The following is a 19,799-nucleotide window of genomic DNA, read 5'->3' on the forward strand; positions in this document are numbered from 1 at the left end:
AGACCAAGAAGAGAGAGCTTTTGAGCCGAGAAGATGGGAAGACGTTAGGGTGAAATGAGATGAGGAACCATTGCAGTGGGCTTGGAAGATGGGAAGAGGTAGGACGCCGGCATTAGGTTTCGATTTATGAGAGCCCACAATCGAAACCAGTTCTTTCGTCTCGGTGAGGGTGAACGAAGAAGGTTTAGTTGGCCATGATAAGCGTGGCATAGATGGTATATTCCTCCGGCGTCTGAAATGGCAATGAGCATCCTTTTCAAGATGAGCATCAAAAAAAGAAAACGACTGACCATGTGATGCTCCATCTCCTCCGTCACAGAGCTGATGTCAATCAGCTTGCCACCCAACATCATCGTCTTCACTTCATCGGTATCATCTTCGGCAGATGGAGGCGCAACAACCGCAGGTACATCAACTTTGGTCTTCTTCCTTGATTGATGACCATGAGTTCGATGATCTTCCGGACTACTCTTGAGGCTTCCATAACCTTCATCAACGTAATCACGATTCCGTTTGATTCCAGTCCCGTTTGATGAGGCACAAGACTGTGAAGGCGAATTCAGTGAACAGGTGCTATCTGACGGAGATCGTTTGGGATCAAGGGTCGATGTCGTCAGTGACCTTGATTGATTTTGAAGTTTGGCGAAGTAAGCGTCGTAGTCGACATCTCCGTCAATCTTGACATCAGCTGGCTCAGGTACAGTCGGGTTGACGAATGAAATGCCAGGTCGTGCAGTGGTGTTGGTACCTTCTTTGATACCAGCCCCCGTCAATTCACCGCTCACTGTACTTTGAGCGATCCAAACCGGCAGAGCGTTGGCCTGTCGTTTAGCCTCTGCCTGCTGCTCCTTGAGGAGACGTTTGTTTTCCAAATCACCCTCCTGCGCCATTTGAACAGAGACGGCAGCCTCCTTAGCACCACCAGTTGCCACAGCCAAACCATCAGCCGAATCGACCGGTTTCTCGAGAGGCATGTGTATAGCCACCCATTGAGCGATGTCAAACCTGCAAAAAGATCAATCAGTTTTGGCCGCCATGAGAAAGTGGAGGCAAACTCACGCAGGTACGGTAACCTTGTCTGCCTTTTGCAACGTTTTCTTGATCAACGTCGATTGCGAGTTGAGGCGTTGCATGCGGTCCTTGTTCTTCTGCACCTCGATGTCATTATCATTGTCATCGAGAGGAGTATTGCAGATCTCGCAGAGAAAGCTCGTGGCTGTCATGGCTAGCCCAGAGATGTCGAGAGTAGAATATGTAGTCTTACACCGAGGACATACATAGCCTTGACCGTCGATGACCTGTGGGACAAATGCAACGTGTAAGCAGCCGCAACAAATACGGCTGCAAGTAACTAGCAGTGAAGTAGCCAACATTTCGCTGCTTGTCATCCAAAACCTTGCTTATTTTCCACAGCCTCCATTTGATAACGTCCACACAATGCTTGTAGTCAATGTAGTAGTACGTCCGTTGAGTGGCTTTTGAAGCCCCAGGCTTGACCTCGGCACGCAAGTAACTAAAAGACAGGAATGTGAGAGTAAAGAGTTAGTTATAAGAAACTGCAACATATCAAGATTAGGGTGAATGACTTACACTGAGACCAACTGGTCCCGAATCAGCATGTTTGCGGCTTTGGCAAGTTCCTTGGGACCAACGCCAAGGCGAGCAGCCAGTTCCTCATCTTTCATGCTAAGACAGCGTGAAAAACGCAGGTGCGTTCAGTTCCCAGACATTCATGACATAGTGGTCACATAATCAAGGGAAAGGAGAGAGGGAGACGAGCCGACAGGCAAACGTCTCTACTTTCAACTCACGCTTCTTTACGAATGAGCTGGTCGAGGAGTAGGATATGTCGTACTTCGTAAAAAGCACGGGAGACGTATTGGAGGAGAAGACGGATGTCTGCGAGTGTGTCGATGTTGTCGTCTGGCTTCTGGATCCCATCAGTCTGGTTGTGGCCAGCTGAGACGTTCCCATTTGTTATCGACGAAGGACCGGCTTGAATAGGTGAAGCGGTGAATGAGGTATGAGACATGATGACACCGTTGGGAAGATGAAGATGTGGCGAGATGTTGATAATGAGGTGGAGGTTGATACGGTTTGGAAGCGAGTAGTTCGGACTTGGCAAAGCGAGTCGTTGAGGGTGCAAGAAGATAATTTGACCAAGATCAAATGATGAGAGACTGATTGAATCGAATCGAATCGAAAGTTGGTTAAAGTGATAGAGAGAGAAGTGAATCGATATCGAATGAATCAGTTGTTGATGTGAGTTTTTAAGGGGAAAATTGTCTTCGAGTGGGCTGGACTAAAAGTCAGGGCAAAATTGAAAAATTGAGACAAAATCAAAATTAAACTTGCCATTTCTGGTCAACAAATCATCCGCCCTGATCCGTTGATTCGTCCTGATCAACAACGGATCTTCGCCGGCCCGTCACACAGAATCCAGATGGCTGTGGGGCGGAGGCTCGAGGGTCATGCACAGGCACAGTCAGGGCGGCCTAGTGCATGATCAGGTCCGATAAATCGTCAGGGCGGGGGCCGCGTGTGATCAGAGCCATGCATGATTAGGCGAGTTTGTCATTCAATTTGGACCAAGCAGGACCAAGCCAATGAGGCTGAAGTTAACTCGCTTTTAATCAAGAATACCATCCATCAGTCGTTCTCCATCTTGAAAAGACTTCATCATCAGGGGGCGTGCTGCCCTGCCCACTATTATCACAACACCCATGTGGTCCTTCATCTGATGTTACCTACCAGTGCAATGGGTGTGGTGACAGTATGTAGGTGACAATGTTTAAGACAGATCAAGCTGCCGATATATACAATTGTTGGCCTAGTCTTAGTGGAAACAAAGACAATCATAAGTTTTCATGTGCGTTGAAATCATCTGGTAAATATTTGGAAAGAAAAAAGTTAAACCAAAGACGCTCTTAAAGCTGTTGTCATCAATAGCCAGCGCGACTCCAAGGGAACGGAATGCTAGCTGTCACAATGTGATTGACTGATTGACCTGATTGACCGCCTTGTGGATGGCAGAAGCGGGGCAGGCTTGAGGTTTGCGCGTAGCTTTTGATTGGCAATACGGCAACAGGATTTACGCGAAACTTGGAAGTTTCATCAGTCATGAGACTTGTTACAATAACCTTGTCAACTGTGATCATAAAATCAATCATGAACTTTGGTCTTCGTATTGGGTCTGAGTTGACGGCTACAGAAAGTCTGTATACCTAAAGACTCCAGATAGACACGATGCAATCAGCTGTTTTTCTTCCACTGGGACTTTCTCTGAACCTCAGCATTTTGCGATGGGGTTTTCAAGACCATAATCAGCCAATGTAACAAACTGGTAACTAATCCCAATTAATTAAGCCCCTTTTTGAGATATGAAAGAAATGATATAATATACAAAAGAGACAAAAACTCTGATCGACAATTAATCTATTCAACCATCAGATCCAAAGTTTCCAATCGATCAGACTCTGCCAATTGTTTACTATGAGAAGCCTGATCAATCAAGTAACGCATCATGTGCGTATTCGAATTAGATCTACCGATAAATAACGTAATGATGATCAGTTCAGCGCTTCTTCTTGTTAACAAATCACAAAACTTGACTTACAGTTTGGCAACCGATGAATGGGTATCCAGTAAGGCCTTTTGAACAGATCTCATCACAGGGGCGACCTCGTGTGAATTTGCTTTCAGGTATCGGCCATGAGCTGAAAGGATACTATTGATCCATATCAAATTGAATTCGATACGATTTGAGCTACTATCTGTAACCTCTTGGGCGACAAATCCCATAAGCTTAGATACATAGACCTTTGGTAATTGAGAAGCTACAACTTTGATCTGATCAAAAGAAACAGTTTGGTATACGAGCTTGATCATTTTATGTTCATTTAATCTAAAAGCCATCACTAAAGCCTTGAGGAACTCTTTACATCGGACACTTTCAAGAATCGATTGTGGTGTGATTTCGAGTGATAGATCAAAAGGATCGAAATGAACTGTCTCATCTAATGAATAAAGTAGTAAACCATCCGTAGAAGCAGCACCCCAAGTGCGACCAGTCGGAGAAAACTTTACTGCCTTAGTTCTGATTTCTGGCTTGTATTTTCTTCTTGACATATCCCCACCTTTTGATCCAGGTAAGACTTTGTTCGCATCCAGACGGTCGTCCAAATCTGAAAGATCTCCAGTATCGTTGATCTCATCAAGTGGTACACCTGAGCTTAATAACTTTCTGCTATCTAAGAATTCTTCTGTACCATCGAGACTCAAGTTTGCAGAGATCTCAAATCGTTTCAGTAACATCCCATCACGACAATCATAAAGACAAACATATTTGCTATTTCCTCCAGCAATTAACCGTAGTCCATCAGCAGTATAACAAAGACTGTTAAAGCTTTTACCACTCGCACTGTTTGCAGCAGTCACACGATCATCAAACTTTCGGCCACCGGACACATCCTTTCGTCCTTCGATCAATGATTTCTGGCTACCGTTAATCACATCAAAAAAAGCTATCTGACCATCCAACGTCGAGGCTGCGATTTCTAATCCATCAGGACGAAAGGCTACCGCTAGACCATCCGAGGGTAATTGAAACGGTTCAACTGTAGTCTTACGTCCGTACATCTCCCAAATCCGCAATGTCTTATCCCAACTGATACTAACTATTTTATCACCCAGAGGGGAAAATGCTAAAGCAGAGATAGGACCTTCGTGCCCTGACATGATATCTACTAGCTTGCCGGTCTGAACGGACCACACAAAGATTTCAAAACCTTCCCCTGTTCCACCACCTACTACTACTTCCCCCGACGGATCCACAGCGAGAGCAGTAAACTGGACAGGTGTTGGTGAGGTGAAGGTTTTGAAATTACGATACCGAGAAAGATCAAAAGCACGGATCGTACCGTCCAGGGAGGCGGAAAAGATCACCGATCCTTGTTTGGCGAACTCAACAGCCGAGATTGCAGATTGATGTTCGGTGAAAGTGACATAGCAGAAACCAGAATTCGCATTCCAAACTTTAACTTTGCCATCATCTCCTCCTGTTACGATGTTTTGTCCGTCAGTTGAAAAGGCCAAGGTGTTCATATCAAAGTAGTGACCCTGTTGTTTCAAGATATAACTCTCGCTTTGCCATTCCCACACTAACAATTGGCCGAGTTTTGAAGCACCAAAGGCTAGCCATTGACCTGTTGGATCGATGGAGACACTAGTGATATTTTCCTGAGAGATGGAGAGTGAATGGATATTGATGAACGAGCCGACTTCCTTTCCAACCTCGTATAGACCAAACACTCCATTGGAGAATCCAACAATCAGAAGGTTGTTGGCAGGATGAAAAGTGCAAGTGGTGACATATGTGCCTGGAACATTAAAAAAATGCCGTGTTGAAATTCCCCATCGGACTCGAGCCAAGGGATCGCTAACAGGAGCCTTGGAGACGGGAGCCGATGAAGTCATTTTCTGGTCTTCTGAGTCTGTGTCGTCGTCTGAATCTTCTGGCTCGTCTTTATTTCGCCAGACAAAACAAGCTCCATCTTTGCTGACGGTTATCACTCTTGGCTCATCATTCACATCGCCGATTTTACCAGTAAACCAAGCTCCAAGGACTGATTCCTTGTGGCCAGTGAATGTTCTAGGTCTAAAATCCTCGACTGGGTTCACAGTGTACATCCTACTGCTCATATCTTTGCTGGTCGTTAGGAAGTAGCTTGAGCACGCGGACCATGTTACGGATATCACGTCGTCAAAATGTCCAGTGTAAGTTCGATGTAGGTGAAAAGGGGCGAATGATTTGACTTGATGGGATGGTGTCAGCCATATCTGAGCGTGTTGGCCATGAGTGACGAGGATATATCTTATTTGTTGGTAAAGAAAAGACATTCAATTCAGCTCTCGTCGGATGCTTGCTGAACAAGTGAAATGAGTATTGATTTCTTGTTGGGAGTAAAAAGAGACGAACTTGCCATCTGGCGAGAATTTTATGTCTTCAACCCTGCCTTTGAAGTTTATGTGATGCAATACCACTGATTGTTTGAAGTTAACCAATAGTGCTCGTCCGTCTAAGTACGCCATTCATAATTGTTCAAGTCAGCATGCACTCTTGAAAGTCTGATTTATAGTGAGAATGAGGAGCTACCATCATCTACACTAATCAGGAGTTTTCCATCGGGTGACAAGGATATCCGGCGGATGTTCTTTCGGTTCTGAAAATTCAAAGTCCTAGATTTGTTGCTATTTAGAAAACGGATCAAAGTATATTCCAGTCAGCAGTTGCCTTGAATCGAGAACAAAAATTCTGATAATCACTTGACAAGATCAAAAATCGAAACTCGATTTCCAACCGGACTAATCACGCTCTGTCCGTCAGGTGTAAAGATAACATTTCCCTGCAAGAAACATCGAGCAAAGCGTCAAGACTGGTTCCAAGAGTCAAGTACATTGATTTCTGGTCAGAGTTCTTACCTGGCGGTAAACGGTCCCTAGCAAGTTGGAGAATTCGAATCGAGTGGCCATAGTTGATTACGCTTGAGGTTGAATTGATGATGCCTCGGTCTTGATACAATGTGTTGTGCTCTGAAAGAAAGAGAGTGTCGTGGACAAAGTTGACAAAAGTTGCGAGTCGAAAGTCTGAAAAATTTTGAGACTGTATTCCACACTGTAGGTTCCCTCTCTTGTAGCATAATATGATCCACAAATGCTTAAATCCCACTCAGCCACTTCTCAATGTGGTCATCAAGAAATCGAATTCGACTCTTTGATAAGTTTGTGCTGCTCGTGAAAAGATGTTGTAATCTTGTTTTGATTGAGAGCATATTTTGTTAAGCATACATAGAATTTGCGAATTTGTGAATACAAAAGAAATGATAAAAGAAAAAGAGAGATTTGATGTGTTTTTCCCCATTTTTTTTCCAACAAATGTTCAGAACTTCTGTTCTTCCTGTGTGATTAGGATATATGTACTTGATTCGTAGATTCAGAGGGGAAAGCTTAACAACAGAGATAAGGAAGCCTTGGATGATTTTGTGTGTAACTTTGTGCAACTTATCAAAAACACGGGAGGATGGACATTGGGATGGAGGTGCAGGTGCAGGTGAAGTCAAAAATAGCACCACTCTATTAATTTGGTCTACCACTGAGAGAACTCCTAAAGTTAGAGTACCAAGCTACAAAGAAAAAAAACGCCTCCTAAGAGTTGATGAAGAAATAAAGTATTTTTTGAAGAAACCAAACCACTGAGCGGAAAGGATTACCGAAAAAAGACTTAGAAAGTTGGATGGCATCGTTCCTTTGACAAATTCTTGGTTAGAGACTAAAGATAGATTGATGAGGCTGTGAGGATGTTGACTACATGGGTCACAACTCGCTTACGTTTTGTGAAATTCAAATTGGTGAAGTCAGTTGATCTTTGTATTGTCTCGCGTTAATTGATTTTTCATTTTTTATAAACAAAGACATCTTTCCGCATCATCATTTTTACTTCTTAGCTTCAGAATCTCATGAGCGCCTAAGTCTAAGTTTGGTCCAACGTACCCATTTTTTCAAAAACTTGTTGAGTTTCGATTTATTTCATCTCGTTACTTTTTTGTGATTGATTCTTCTTATAGCTTAGAGAACAATCGTGAAGGATTGGTTCTGATTGAGAAACTTGTCAAGTACAACATATTCAATTTGATTTCAAAAACGACTTCTGTAAAGTGATAACAAAGAATTACAACATATTTCGCCCGTTAGTCCCCTTCGTTCAAAAGCGACTGTTTTGTTCGTTCATATTTGACTCGACATTAAGTAACCACGTTTGAGTATATCGCTAGAACCGCCGGGCAAAGATTTAAGACTTGGATTTTCGGGTGCAGCAAATTTGATCCTGTTTTTATTGCGAACGTGTAGACTGGAACTCGTGTGGGCAACAGAGGTTATCTCATTGGTCCAAAGTAGTGTCCAATTTTGCATCCAATTTCTATTAAACCATCACAGCAATCGAACGACAGCATTAGAAGAAGTGCTTTTAGAGGGAGCGGGTACTCGGAGGAGAGAAGTGACTAACCATGATTTCATCCGGTTTCAACTCGCCAATTTCAAAACACTTGATTCCAAATGCCTCAAAGTCTTCAATCAAGCTTAGAGGGAGCTCTTTGTCATAGGGTTCTCTTTGGAATAAACATTGTTTCAAGTTGGGTAAGTTTCGAAAAAGGCCCTCGTCACGTGATGTAGTCGAAGGCATGAAGGTTTTTCCTTTTCGAGCTTCCTTGAAGAAGTGTAGCCATGAACCAAGGGCGTCCTGGATAGGGAAAACAAGTGTTCGTGCATGTCGAAGTATCGGCCAACAGAACCAGCCTTCGTATGCGTCATATTCGGCAGCGTATAAGCACATGTCACTCCAGGGAGAAGTTGAAATCACGCGGAGCCGTGGACACTCCACTAAAAGCGCTTCACCGGGCCAATGATGGCACATACTGCCAGTGAATAGACCTTCCAAGGTTTCTTTGACAGCTGTTAACACAGGTTCGAGTCCGTTACCATTTTCTTCAGCTACATAGCATTCGATGATCTTCAAGCTCGATCGAGCCTTCTCGCAGATGTTGACGATCCCACGGAGGTCTGCATACTTGCGACTGTCAAACTCTTCGTCTTCGTATTCTGATTCTTCCGCATATGTATATAGGAATTCCAGATGGCGCAATTTTGTCAGGGCTGACTCGGAGAACTCCATGGGAGGTACGGCAGTATATTTAATTGTTAAAACTTCAAGATCGGGCGCGGCGTTCAACAGATTGGCTACGTTTGGAGATCCCCCTGAAGTAGCGGAACCGATGGTGAGTTCTTTGAGCGATTTGGCGATCCTCACAGCATCCAATAGTGGAGTTGGAAAGTCCATTGCGTAGTAGAAATTTACATCTAGTGCCTGAAGGCTCTCGCTGAACAGTCGTATCAATTCGGCAGCCTCGCTGGTAGACACGTGTGGCTTCGGGATGGGGACCTCGACCAGCTCGCATAGTTGAAGCCGACGAACAGGAAAGGACCGTGGTTGAGAATCAGGGATGTAAAAAAAGCTTGTCTTCCAATTCTTGAGGAAATTTTGTGCTTGCTTGTCATTTGTGACGCGGATGGAACTGAGAGCTATCGGTATGACTGCAGCTGACCAGGATTTGCAAACTAAGCGAAGGTCGAGAAGGCTTTGAGATTTGCGACCTAGGTATTCATCTTTTGCAAGCTGGGTTTTGACCAGAGTGAAAATCTGAGTCAAAATTTCGGTGGGTAAGGACCTAGACGCGTTCCCTGCGATGCCATTGTCTGCTGAGGTCAACATGGTCCAGAAAGTAGCCTAGGAAATGTGGGTATGATCTTAGACGAGCGATGTTCACACAAGAGAAAGGCTCAGAGTCAAGGGATCAGATCATCAGGCCAGCACCCGGTCCTGGTCCGTTCACAGAAGCCCCGCCAAGTCTGGGGACACGTCAGGTGGGCCCTGGGTCATGCGGTGGGCGCGGCGCGTTTGGCGCGCCCAGGTAGCGCCCGCAAAGCTCATTTTGGGGGTGGGCGCGCCCAGGGTACTATCTTGTCATCGGAAGGTGTTGGAACCTGTAAAAAAGCCCATCACACATATTCCCACCTTCCTTATTCTAAAAAAAACCTCGAAGGCCGCTCATCTTCCACATCAAAGTTCAGGATCAACAAACTTCATTTCAACATGCCGATTGAAGTTCCTGTATCGGCATCATGGATCAAACCACCTAGCAAAAGCTGTACCAGATGGACTGGTTTCCAAGCTTTAGACGAACGTAATAACGGACGACGACTTGTTAAGTGCATGAGCTGCAACTTGGTGATGGACGGAAAGCCAGCCAAACTTTATCTTCATATCACCCAAGACTGCAAGTCCGTCTCGGCCTCCGACAAATCGGCATATGAGGAACTTGAGCTAGTCCAAACTGGAAAAAACACACCCTCAACAGCCGATATGAACAATCAAAGCCGCGAGATGTCTGAAACTTCAGACACCTCTTTGATCAAGCGACCCAAGATTCAGCACGACTTCAGTCTATTCTTCAAGCATCGTAAACCAGATAAAGTCCAAGAAACTTATGAACTTTTGCTCAAAGCTTTGATTACTGGCCATGTGCCCTTTCGGTTCCTTCAAAATCCGTCTTTCCAAGCTTTTCAACAAAGTATCTCGATTACACCATACACTCCTGCCTCCCAATTCATCATGATGGATACGGTTCTTCCTCGACTTCATGCTGCGTATTCGGTCAAAACCAAGGCTGAACTCAAGCAACAAACCAATCTCACCATCTTGCTTGATGGATGGTCTGACTGCTCACGCAACAGTGTCTATGCTCTCCTCCTCCTTCGTGGTACAAGTTTCAAAAAATTGATTGATGTATTAGATCTTGATGATGTTCGACACACCTCTGAAAACATCTTGGTGGCTTTGAAAGACGTCCTCGATGGACAAGGTGTCACCTGGGAACAAATCGGTGCCATTGTCACCGATTCTCCTAGCTCAATGATCAAATTACGTGTGGGTTTCAAATGTCCCTTTATTTATACATTAACATTTACAACTGACAATGTTTTCTTTACAGAAAATGGTGAACACCGAGTTCAATCATGTTATTCCATTGGCATGTTGCTTACATGTATTCAATCTCATTGCGAAAAAGGTGGTTGCACATGTGGATATGAAAGGAACGGTCGAAATCGATTGAGCACTAGTTAACTTTTTCAGCTCGTCAAGCTTTTGGAGTCACAAGTTGTTGAAATGGCGAAAAAAAGAGGGTGTTGCTCATGGTCTTCGTACATTCTGTGAATCTAGGTGGTATTCAATGGCTAAAGTTGCAATGTCCGTGGAAAGCCACGAAAAAGGATTTCAAAGCTGTCTTGCGATGTTAAGGGACAAATCGGTACCGACTTCGAACATCAACAAAAACATCATCATTGCCATTGAAAATGGCGATCATTTTACCTCAAACTCAATCCTGGTTAAGCTTCTTCGACCTATTGTGAATGCTATCGGCCAATTAGAAAAAGCAAACACCTCAGTTGGAGATATTTGGAAGGAGATCGGTACTGTCTATCAGCAACTTCTAGCGATTGATCTTTCCAGCTATCCACAATTCGAACCCTTCAAAGCTCACTGCTTGCAAGTCTTACACGAGCATGCCAAACTCTTCAACAAACCAATATATATAGTTGGATTCTTCTTAAACCCTATGTTTCGTCAAGTTGCTGTTTCAAAGGCCTTTACAATTGATGATATAATCAAGATGATCATATCTTTAGCAAAATCCTGGAACTACAAGAAGGCTGATGCCTTAAGCCTTTGTGAGCAAGTGTTACACTACTTCAGCGGTGTTGGAATATTTCGTGTTTCAACAAAACGTAAGTGTATCTATTTTTCTTTGTAATATTTCTATTAACTGATTTGTTTGACACTACAGTTAACCACCCAATCGACTTCTGGCTTGCTCTTCCAACAACTCCACAAACCTTTCAACTCAAAACCTTTGCGATCCGAGTGAACAAGCTTGTTGCCCATGCTCTAGGCGTTGAAAGCATATTCTCGATGATGGGTGCCACCAAAACTAAAAATCGCCATTCCATGAAGATATCTACTTTAAAGATGATCTCACAAATTGAGCTCAGTGTGAAGGATGAGCACGCCGCTGCTAAAGTCTATCAAAAAGATGTTGAGAAAAGCAAGAACAACGATGACGACACTCACGATGGAGCGATCTTCACGGGAATTGATGATTTACAAGAATTTGAGCAAGGAGTCTTTGCCCTTCATGCTTTGGCTGAAGAGGAAGACAATGAAACTCGTGACCACTGGGGATTCATTGATACCCTTTTTGATTTCACTAACTTCACTCGCAATCCAACCATAGACTCGATTAATAAAGATACCTCTAACACTCAAGGAGAGAGCGATAACGAGTCATGGGACATGGATGATATATGTATTTGACTACTCCAATAGTCTTTATATTTTGTTATATTTCATTTTATTTGTCTCGCGCCTCAGCCAAACTGCTAGTTACTTTTTTTTGTCTTATTAGGGTGTTTTCCTACTTGTCTGACAACTTTTGCGACCCCAGCCAAACCCCTGATAGTTGTTTTTTGGTTCAATACATGTTTTTTTCTCGCTCCTCTGGCGCCTTTCGCGCCCCCAGCCAAACCGGGCGCGCCCAGCCTGTACAGGCGCGCCTCGGGCGCTCCCTTTTTGAAAAGTCGCGCCCACCGCGTGAGCCCTGGGAGGACCCTGGAGGGCTCTTTCCTACAGGCTGCACTACACACACTTCCCCACAGTTTGCATTTATGAAAACTTGACCAAATCCCTTGCTCCTTGCTCACCAATTCCTAGCCAGGAGCAAAGTACTTTGTTAACTGTGAAATTCACACCCACACAATTGTGAAGAGTTTTCAATGTTGTGAATCTACCTAACCTAACTAAGTCCCTCTCGGGGAGCGTAAGCGCACACCACGAAGACGCTTTTGAGCGGAAGGACGTCGGGATTGTCCGAGATCATATGCTTCCGTCGGCACCCCCGTTTGGGCTGTCCTCTGGATGTCAGTGCATGCGGACGTCCGCAGCACACACTCAGGATGCCAGGCTGGGCCTACATTTAAATAAGAACACCCTTGGAAGCCCGTGGGATGTCCCGAATTTTGATTCCGACCCGGGCTCCTTGGATCAGTTTTGTCAGGATATCCCTTCCCCTGCAAAAAATCCTGACGTCCCTAGGACATCGGCATGTCCTTGTGGTGTATCAGTCTTCACGGGAGACAATAGACGACCGGGAGACAACCAAGAGACTAAGTACCAAAGACGCCACTACCCGCAGACACAAGCACCAAAAGAGATGCATCTCAAGAATGTAAGATGCATCCCAGGGATGCAAAGTCTGATAGTCACTTTTTTGGAAACTTTCACTTCTTCATTGAAAATCTTTTCCCTCTTTATCTTAGAAGATAGCTACATAAGTTAAATTCTTAGATGGACTACCCAATACTACTCGCGAGGCATCAATAATAAGGACCAGGCGCGGAAGTGAGGTCGTCGTCGTGAAAGGAGTATCGTTAGTAGGCTCGTTTTAACCGGGTTTTCAAGCAATCTTTTCAAAAGTGTCTTATAAAGCACTTTCAAACATTGTTCAAGCAAGATAAACGACTTTTTATCGTCGAGCCTCACATGGTTTCAGTGAGGCTCGTGATCAAACATACTTCTGTTACAAGGAACTGATGTAAATCAGTCCTCTAATTCAATTGCTCTTCGCTCCATTGCAATGCATTCGTGAGCTCCAATTTTAGGACCTCACAAATGTGTTGCTATTTGATCTTTTTCGACTCTGAGAATATGGTTTTGGCACATTTGATAGTGATGCAACCTGTGCATCTTTCACTCGAGGATGATTTGCACAGGCTTTTTAAGCTCAAATGAGAAAGAAGCTCTATGGGTTTTGGAAGTACATCCATCACCGGACAGAACATGGTCGGACTTGAGGAGGTTTTGGAACGTTCCTTAGACACATAAGAAACTTTAGTTCCAAGGCTCAATTCGTTAATTGAAATGTAGATTAGATACTGTATACGTCCATATACGTCCACCATGATTACACTTTCCGACACTCTTCCTAAAGCAGCTACAACAACATCTCACGTACTTGTCCACCAAGTAAGAACTGCATACCACCACGCTCCAACCAATAGACTATTCAGTTTCACGACTCATCCGTACACTCAAACCACCTACCACAAGGACTAATGCACATATCCAATATCACCCAACAGTTAAAGGAATTCCCATCAGTACTAGCCACTGTGGACGCCGACGCCCTGTTCCGCTTCGTCACAGTGGCCAGTCATTTTGTAAAAATCAATCAACACTCTATTCAAATCGACAAGTACAAAGCGCCGTACAAATATCTCAATTCCGCTCTCCCTGCACCTGCAGTACCTGGCATGTGGGAGGTCCTATGGCACGTCCTGTACTCAACGTTATCCTCATCGTATGTGGAACCTGCCGCACTTGTCAGAGATAAAGGACTCATACACGAGGCCGGAGCTCTTCAAATTCCCGAACGAATCTTCTGGCCACCTTACCAAGACAAATGTCCCAATGCCTCATGCAGGGAGACTGGAATGGGGAAGCAAAAGCTGGAAAAAAGGCCAGCCATATGCGGATATCTTTACGACCTAGATGGTGTCCATTCGATTCGACGCCATACAACATATTGTCGACGTAAGCTCACATCATACCTTATCTCCCTACTCCAACGGTAAAACTAACCAAATGCTCACCATGTAGATTGCAAGACCAGTTATAGGGCCTCATACTTCTCAACAAAGAATGGACCACGCACGTACTACTTGGACACAGCGAGAAAAGATCCTGACTGTGTCCAAGTTAACATGCATTATTTCATGTCCATACGACTGCTGGAGTATTTCAATTACAGCCAATCACTAGCCCAGTACGTCTCCACACGAATATAATCAACAGCGGCGAACAAATATAAGATTATTAACATTTGTTGCATTGATACCAGCGTTTCCATTTACAATTTGGTAACTATCTACAACAGCTCCCACAAGTTGTGCGAAGAGGCTTCAAATCATTTCCCTGGGGAGACTTTCACACCAATACTATCCGACCACTGTTGCACTACGGCGCTGGATGTGCATCAACTCCTACACCAATTCAACCTCCGCAAACGCATGATGAGTGTCTCCAACTCTGGTGGTTCTTGCCACCGCTTCCGCGAACCAAAAATGACTGTACTCATGTGGACGGAACTTGAAGGAAGTCCTTACATCAATCATATGTGTTCCAAATGTACTGAAATACTAGAAGACCCAAATGTCGAGGGCATGGTCGGACTCGCGGAAGTTTTGGAACGTTCCTTAAAAAGAGTTCCTTAATATTGCTTAGGAACATTCCTAAATAAGTGTCACACACATGTGATAGACGATGTGACAGAAATTAGCCGAACACGGTTGACGCAGTGTGACAGCCACTTTCCCAATCAAATGACCTTCCCAAAGCATACTATGCTTCCAGCGCACCGTCTACATACCATTAATATCAAATCGTTCCAGCCATACCCTCTCCACAGGCATTCCCGCCATTCGCGCTTTCATTGTTTTACACTCATCTATTTTCCAAGAAGGACAGAACATCTATCAAGCACGTGCAACACACAACTTAGGACCCAATGATAACCCTGTAGGAAATGTATTGCTCACGAGTTTTGATAACATTTCATTAAAACAGAAGCCTCGAATCATAATTCATTGACGGGCAGCGTGAAGGAGCGGTGACCCAACCATCATATGATAATTTATATGACCCCATACGATTGCTTTCCATGTCATTGCCTTTCACCACCACACGTTTATTGTATATTTGATATTCAGCCTTGCTCTCACTCTGGAAGTACAACTCCATGCCCAACCCTCAATTACACTATACCAAACTTATTTACGAACGTCGCATCAATCCACAACGGCCGTTGAAAGTAGAACTCACCCAACCAACCGGGTTTCATTGCACAGGACCCTGCTGTAGACATTGTCCCACCCACTCGTCACAGTACTACAACCCACGTCACCAACCTAACAAGCCATTAATAGGATTCAGGGTTAGTCACGTTTTGCAATGTTCAATGTGCAGTATGACGCTTGATATTTAACAAATTAATTTGTTCACACAGTGCCCGCTCGACAAAGCACAAGGTGCTTTCCGGACATATAGTCGGATCGAGTACCTTCAGGATATTTGCACACTGAACGACTTACAACCCCAGTTGTGTAACTCATCCAAAGGCACAGTTCAGTCAAGTCCTCTATTGGTTATCACCAAGCAACACGGAAACCACCTTATCAATAATATGGAAGACCCGAAACGCACGCGCTTACCTTGCGCCGGCATCCATGACGTACGTCCCCACGTAGGCAAAGGCAAGCCCGGCAATCGCAAATGCACATGGCAAGTGTGTCCTGACGTACGAGGCAACATCTCTTTTTTCCACGTAAAAGAATATAACTTTATACTGACTATCTTCAATTCCAGTGCTGCCGTCCTCAGCGTGCGGCCACTGGAACTCAATGTTACACTCATGAATCAGCCGAGCGTGCAAAGGCCAGTGTGGTACCAAATACTCAACCATTCCTTGACAGCGTAATCGAATCTGCCGCCAGTACTAGCACCCAAGCCGCTATCGATGCCCAGATCTTGCCAGAAATCGAAGTAGATCAATCTCAGCTCTTAGGGCCACCCCCTCCACTTCACCCTTTGGCGCTGACACCTGCAACTATGTGCATTTACCACCTTAACCGATCCAAGAAAGAAGAAGCCAAGCGAGCCAAAGAAGCCGCTGAGGCGAGTTGTGACAAAAACATCTCGATTTAGCTATGGCTCAAAGTAAGCGCAACTTAACTATACCAAATGTTAACACTGCCTAATGTTACATTGTTTCATCCACATGACAGGCGGACAGCGACCCCATTTCTTTCTTGTTTCCTTCGAAATCAATGAAGCAGTATTCATTATCGGAATGCGAACCTCTGATGATCTTTATAAAGGCTACTGAACCACATTGGAATCAGTTACTGCGTATATATGATGTGAAAGCGGACAGATGGGTAATAATTTCACTAACTGGCACTATTTGCAGTATTCTCGATTATGACTAACAAAACAATACTATTTTGTATAGAACATAACCTTAGTAGGTACATCAATTCCCATGTTGACACCAATTTGTGAGGCTCTGGTATGCATGACTACCGTCAAAGAGCCCAAGATGTGCCGAGGCCTGGCCGATTTACAGGAGAGACTCATTCCAGTTAAACACACTTCAATCAGAAGTACGCTGGACTCGTTGAGAGCCACACCACCTTCCCAGCGACGGTCTGCAAGTCCTTCAGACCGCTCAAGCTCAGTATCATCCGGCTCTTCCGAAAGCACCAATCAACAAAGGCAAAGGCAAAGAACGCCTCTCGCCACACTCTAGATCTCCTTACCAATCGCCTCAACCAACTCCTAGTTCCAACCCAATCGCCCGCGATGAGGCAACCCAGGCAACAGCCATGACAACTAACCAATCACGTCAACCTCCTTCGAACTCAATGATAGAGGTTGCGCTGGTCACCGAACGCACCGGTCCTATATTTTCACATAACATATTCAATGATCCGGACAGCACTCCTCCCCTCCCCCATGAGGACAATATGTTCTTTTCGAGCCCACCCCCAATCATAGACCTAACTGGCCAGCTGGATACTTCGGCTCAAGATAGCAATGTGACACCTCACGGAGAACCTGTACCTAGCTCTTCTTGCGATGGGCCCCCAATGTCACCACCGCGTGACACGGACTCGTCAACCCTCCTTGCCAAGAAGAAAAAGAAATCTAAGCCAAAAAGGAGGACGAAACAATCTGGACTGGTTAGTTTCAAATGCTTGTTCGATCTTTGATAGCTATATCAGATTTACATATTTATGTTAATCTAATTAAATTATGTAGTGGCCACGCCCAGACACGTCAATGAAGCTTATGCTTGAGTGGCACGCCAAACATATCTCGACCAAGGGCAAGGAGCAAGTATGGAAAACCTTTTTTGAGGATGAATATGAATGGGATCACACCGCAATGTTTCGCTACATCCAATGGATTAACGCAGTAAGTCAGGAGCGATGGGAGGAATGGTCTAAGCAGTGTAAACGAGACCAGGCAGAGGAAACATTTGCAAATGCCAAGTTGGCTTTTAGTGAAGAATTATCACGCATAGGGTAGAAGGCACTGGTGTTACCCTTTCAAATTTCTTAAGTGTTACGCAAAATTCTTGTTGTTTAAAGTGTTATATAATATTTAATATTGTATTCATTATATATTTCTAGTATATATTGCCCAAATCCGTAATAATTGTGAATGCTCTAATTCATCATCTCTGAATTTGACATTATTTACTTAACCATTTCAACACTCTCATTAATGCAATTTGATAATATATTTGGTTTTTGATGTTTCATGACTACTTCCTTCATCAATAAAGTGATAATAATCAAGTTCAATAGACTTGTATCGGCACACTGGGTCGCAACGAATCCATACACTTTTACGATCAAAAAATATGTAAGGTGATATAACCAATGGTCATCAATCATTTGATCGCCAAACTTTGGCTTCATCAATTGTCCTCGTACTCACGGATGAGACCTCGATTTGGTGAGGCCTAGGGTTTAATGACCATATGGCATTACGTTGAACATTGATTAGGAAGTAGGATCAGATCCCGTTTGATCACTTCGGCAAATTCATTTTCATCTCATATTACAAGATTGAATAAAATTACTCAATATATATTTATAAATTTATTACTTACTCTCCTCAAAAATTGGCTAACATTCTTTTTATCTAGCATCCAACCATTGCCAATGTCTCCTCGTATGATCATTGATTTAACTAAACCAGATGCAGCCGAGCAAACAGACGGCCAATCCAATGTTTTGACATCGACTTCATCCTCAACATGTATTGATAATCCCCCTCAACATGCGAAGGAGACAGCACAGCCTCATAAATTGCTGAGTGAACCAGGTATTGTGACATTATCACACGGCCCTGAATATTGTGTGATACACGCAGCCACTGACTCACCTTTGTTATATTTGAATATATCAAAGCACGACCTGAACCTACGCCATACTACAAAATGATAGAAAATCTAGGCCGTAAAGAGGAGGGATGCGTCTACCGTTTAAAGGCAGGCCGCGTTAGAAAATTGTATTACAAAGTCTATTACGACCAAGATGAAGATGTTGAATATTATGATGACCACATCACATACAAGACTTTTGAATTAGTGAAGACGCAAGCTAAAAAGGATGGATGGACTGTCCGTAGGATATATGTAGGTTATCAGGAGGTCCGTGGTTTTCTTCGCGGCCATTATTTCCTCAAGTTCCACGAATCGTGGAATGCTATGGAATCACAAGCATTCCATGATTTTTCGCGCGTGCCGAAAGCAATCGTCACGCGGCTATGGCATTGAAATATTTTCAATACCACTTGTTCCATAAACGAAGGAACGATTGTGGAATGCTGATCACCAAGTACCAACAATGGTACTCGGATTCTTGCGGGATGTCGGTGAGGCCATCTGTTTGATCGGCCTCAAACTATACTCAATGACTGATTATGATGATTGCAGATTCAGCCGTGTTACGTCCTGCAAGGGGCAGGATCAACATACGAGGCCGAACCTAGGTGGAAGATTTTAGACGGAGCGACTGATCGTAGTCATACGTTGTCTCTGGAAATAACTTCAACAGCAAGCCTGATGAACCAAATACTTGGACACGACTCATACACGCATTCATTCACTATACATACGACCTTAGTGGCAACCAAACGTTAATATCACATCTGGATTGTGACGAACACGGTAAAATTAGCAACTCGATTTGCTATGACCAAAAGTAAGTTAGCAATCTCAGCTCAAATGGCCTGCGTATGAGACGTCACTGATGCTATATGTCTTACCAGTTGCCCTCCATACCACAGCCGCGACAAACCGGAAATGAAAGTTTCAGTTGAGCGCGCTTTCAAGTTGTTTCGAGAGCAACACGTGTGCAATGATATATGCGGTGTTATTGGCAACGTCAAGATGGGACCTATGTAGTATGGCCAAACTCGCACAAGTTTGTATTTATATTAGCTTATTTTCTTCTTGTTCACGGTGACTCTTTGTTTCCAATGTCTATCCTATCATATTTAG

The 19,799-nt window shown here is 44.0% G+C and overlaps 6 protein-coding genes across 6 annotated transcripts; 3 read left to right on the top strand and 3 right to left on the bottom strand.

Moving 5' to 3' along the window:
- Positions 1 to 184: 184 nt before the first annotated feature.
- On the bottom strand, positions 185 to 2,032 carry MELLADRAFT_106301 (uncharacterized protein; the record flags this gene model as incomplete). The annotated part of the gene is made up of 6 exons (XM_007409857.1): positions 185 to 232; positions 291 to 1,005; positions 1,060 to 1,298; positions 1,396 to 1,513; positions 1,591 to 1,686; positions 1,812 to 2,032. The coding sequence occupies 6 exons, from the start codon at positions 2,030 to 2,032 to the stop codon at positions 185 to 187; spliced, it is 1,437 nt and encodes a 478-aa protein (XP_007409919.1).
- Positions 2,033 to 3,435: 1,403 nt separating this feature from the next.
- Positions 3,436 to 6,531, bottom strand: MELLADRAFT_35901 (uncharacterized protein; the record flags this gene model as incomplete). The annotated part of the gene is made up of 6 exons (XM_007409856.1): positions 3,436 to 3,544; positions 3,617 to 5,872; positions 5,978 to 6,077; positions 6,155 to 6,249; positions 6,325 to 6,404; positions 6,481 to 6,531. 6 exons carry the CDS (start codon positions 6,529 to 6,531, stop codon positions 3,436 to 3,438), a joined length of 2,691 nt encoding a protein of 896 aa, XP_007409918.1.
- A 1,119-nt stretch (positions 6,532 to 7,650) lies between these two features.
- On the bottom strand, positions 7,651 to 8,462 carry MELLADRAFT_71836 (uncharacterized protein; the record flags this gene model as incomplete). The annotated part of the gene is made up of 2 exons (XM_007409855.1): positions 7,651 to 7,975; positions 8,063 to 8,462. 2 exons carry the CDS (start codon positions 8,387 to 8,389, stop codon positions 7,937 to 7,939), a joined length of 366 nt encoding a protein of 121 aa, XP_007409917.1.
- A 7,002-nt stretch (positions 8,463 to 15,464) lies between these two features.
- Positions 15,465 to 16,429, top strand: MELLADRAFT_86203 (uncharacterized protein; the record flags this gene model as incomplete). The annotated part of the gene is made up of 3 exons (XM_007409699.1): positions 15,465 to 15,659; positions 15,732 to 16,022; positions 16,091 to 16,429. 3 exons carry the CDS (start codon positions 15,465 to 15,467, stop codon positions 16,427 to 16,429), a joined length of 825 nt encoding a protein of 274 aa, XP_007409761.1.
- A 394-nt stretch (positions 16,430 to 16,823) lies between these two features.
- MELLADRAFT_63007 (uncharacterized protein) lies at positions 16,824 to 17,496 on the top strand (the record flags this gene model as incomplete). Its single annotated transcript, XM_007409700.1, is given in 2 exon segments — positions 16,824 to 16,887; positions 16,907 to 17,496. The coding sequence occupies 2 exon segments, from the start codon at positions 16,824 to 16,826 to the stop codon at positions 17,494 to 17,496; spliced, it is 654 nt and encodes a 217-aa protein (XP_007409762.1).
- Positions 17,497 to 18,734: 1,238 nt separating this feature from the next.
- Positions 18,735 to 19,703, top strand: MELLADRAFT_106305 (uncharacterized protein; the record flags this gene model as incomplete). Its single annotated transcript, XM_007409701.1, has 4 exons — positions 18,735 to 18,947; positions 19,239 to 19,327; positions 19,354 to 19,500; positions 19,568 to 19,703. 4 exons carry the CDS (start codon positions 18,735 to 18,737, stop codon positions 19,701 to 19,703), a joined length of 585 nt encoding a protein of 194 aa, XP_007409763.1.
- Positions 19,704 to 19,799: the final 96 nt, after the last annotated feature.

This window comes from Melampsora larici-populina (assembly GCF_000204055.1).
Source record: "Melampsora larici-populina 98AG31 unplaced genomic scaffold MELLAscaffold_17, whole genome shotgun sequence".
NCBI lineage: Eukaryota > Fungi > Basidiomycota > Pucciniomycetes > Pucciniales > Melampsoraceae > Melampsora > Melampsora laricis-populina.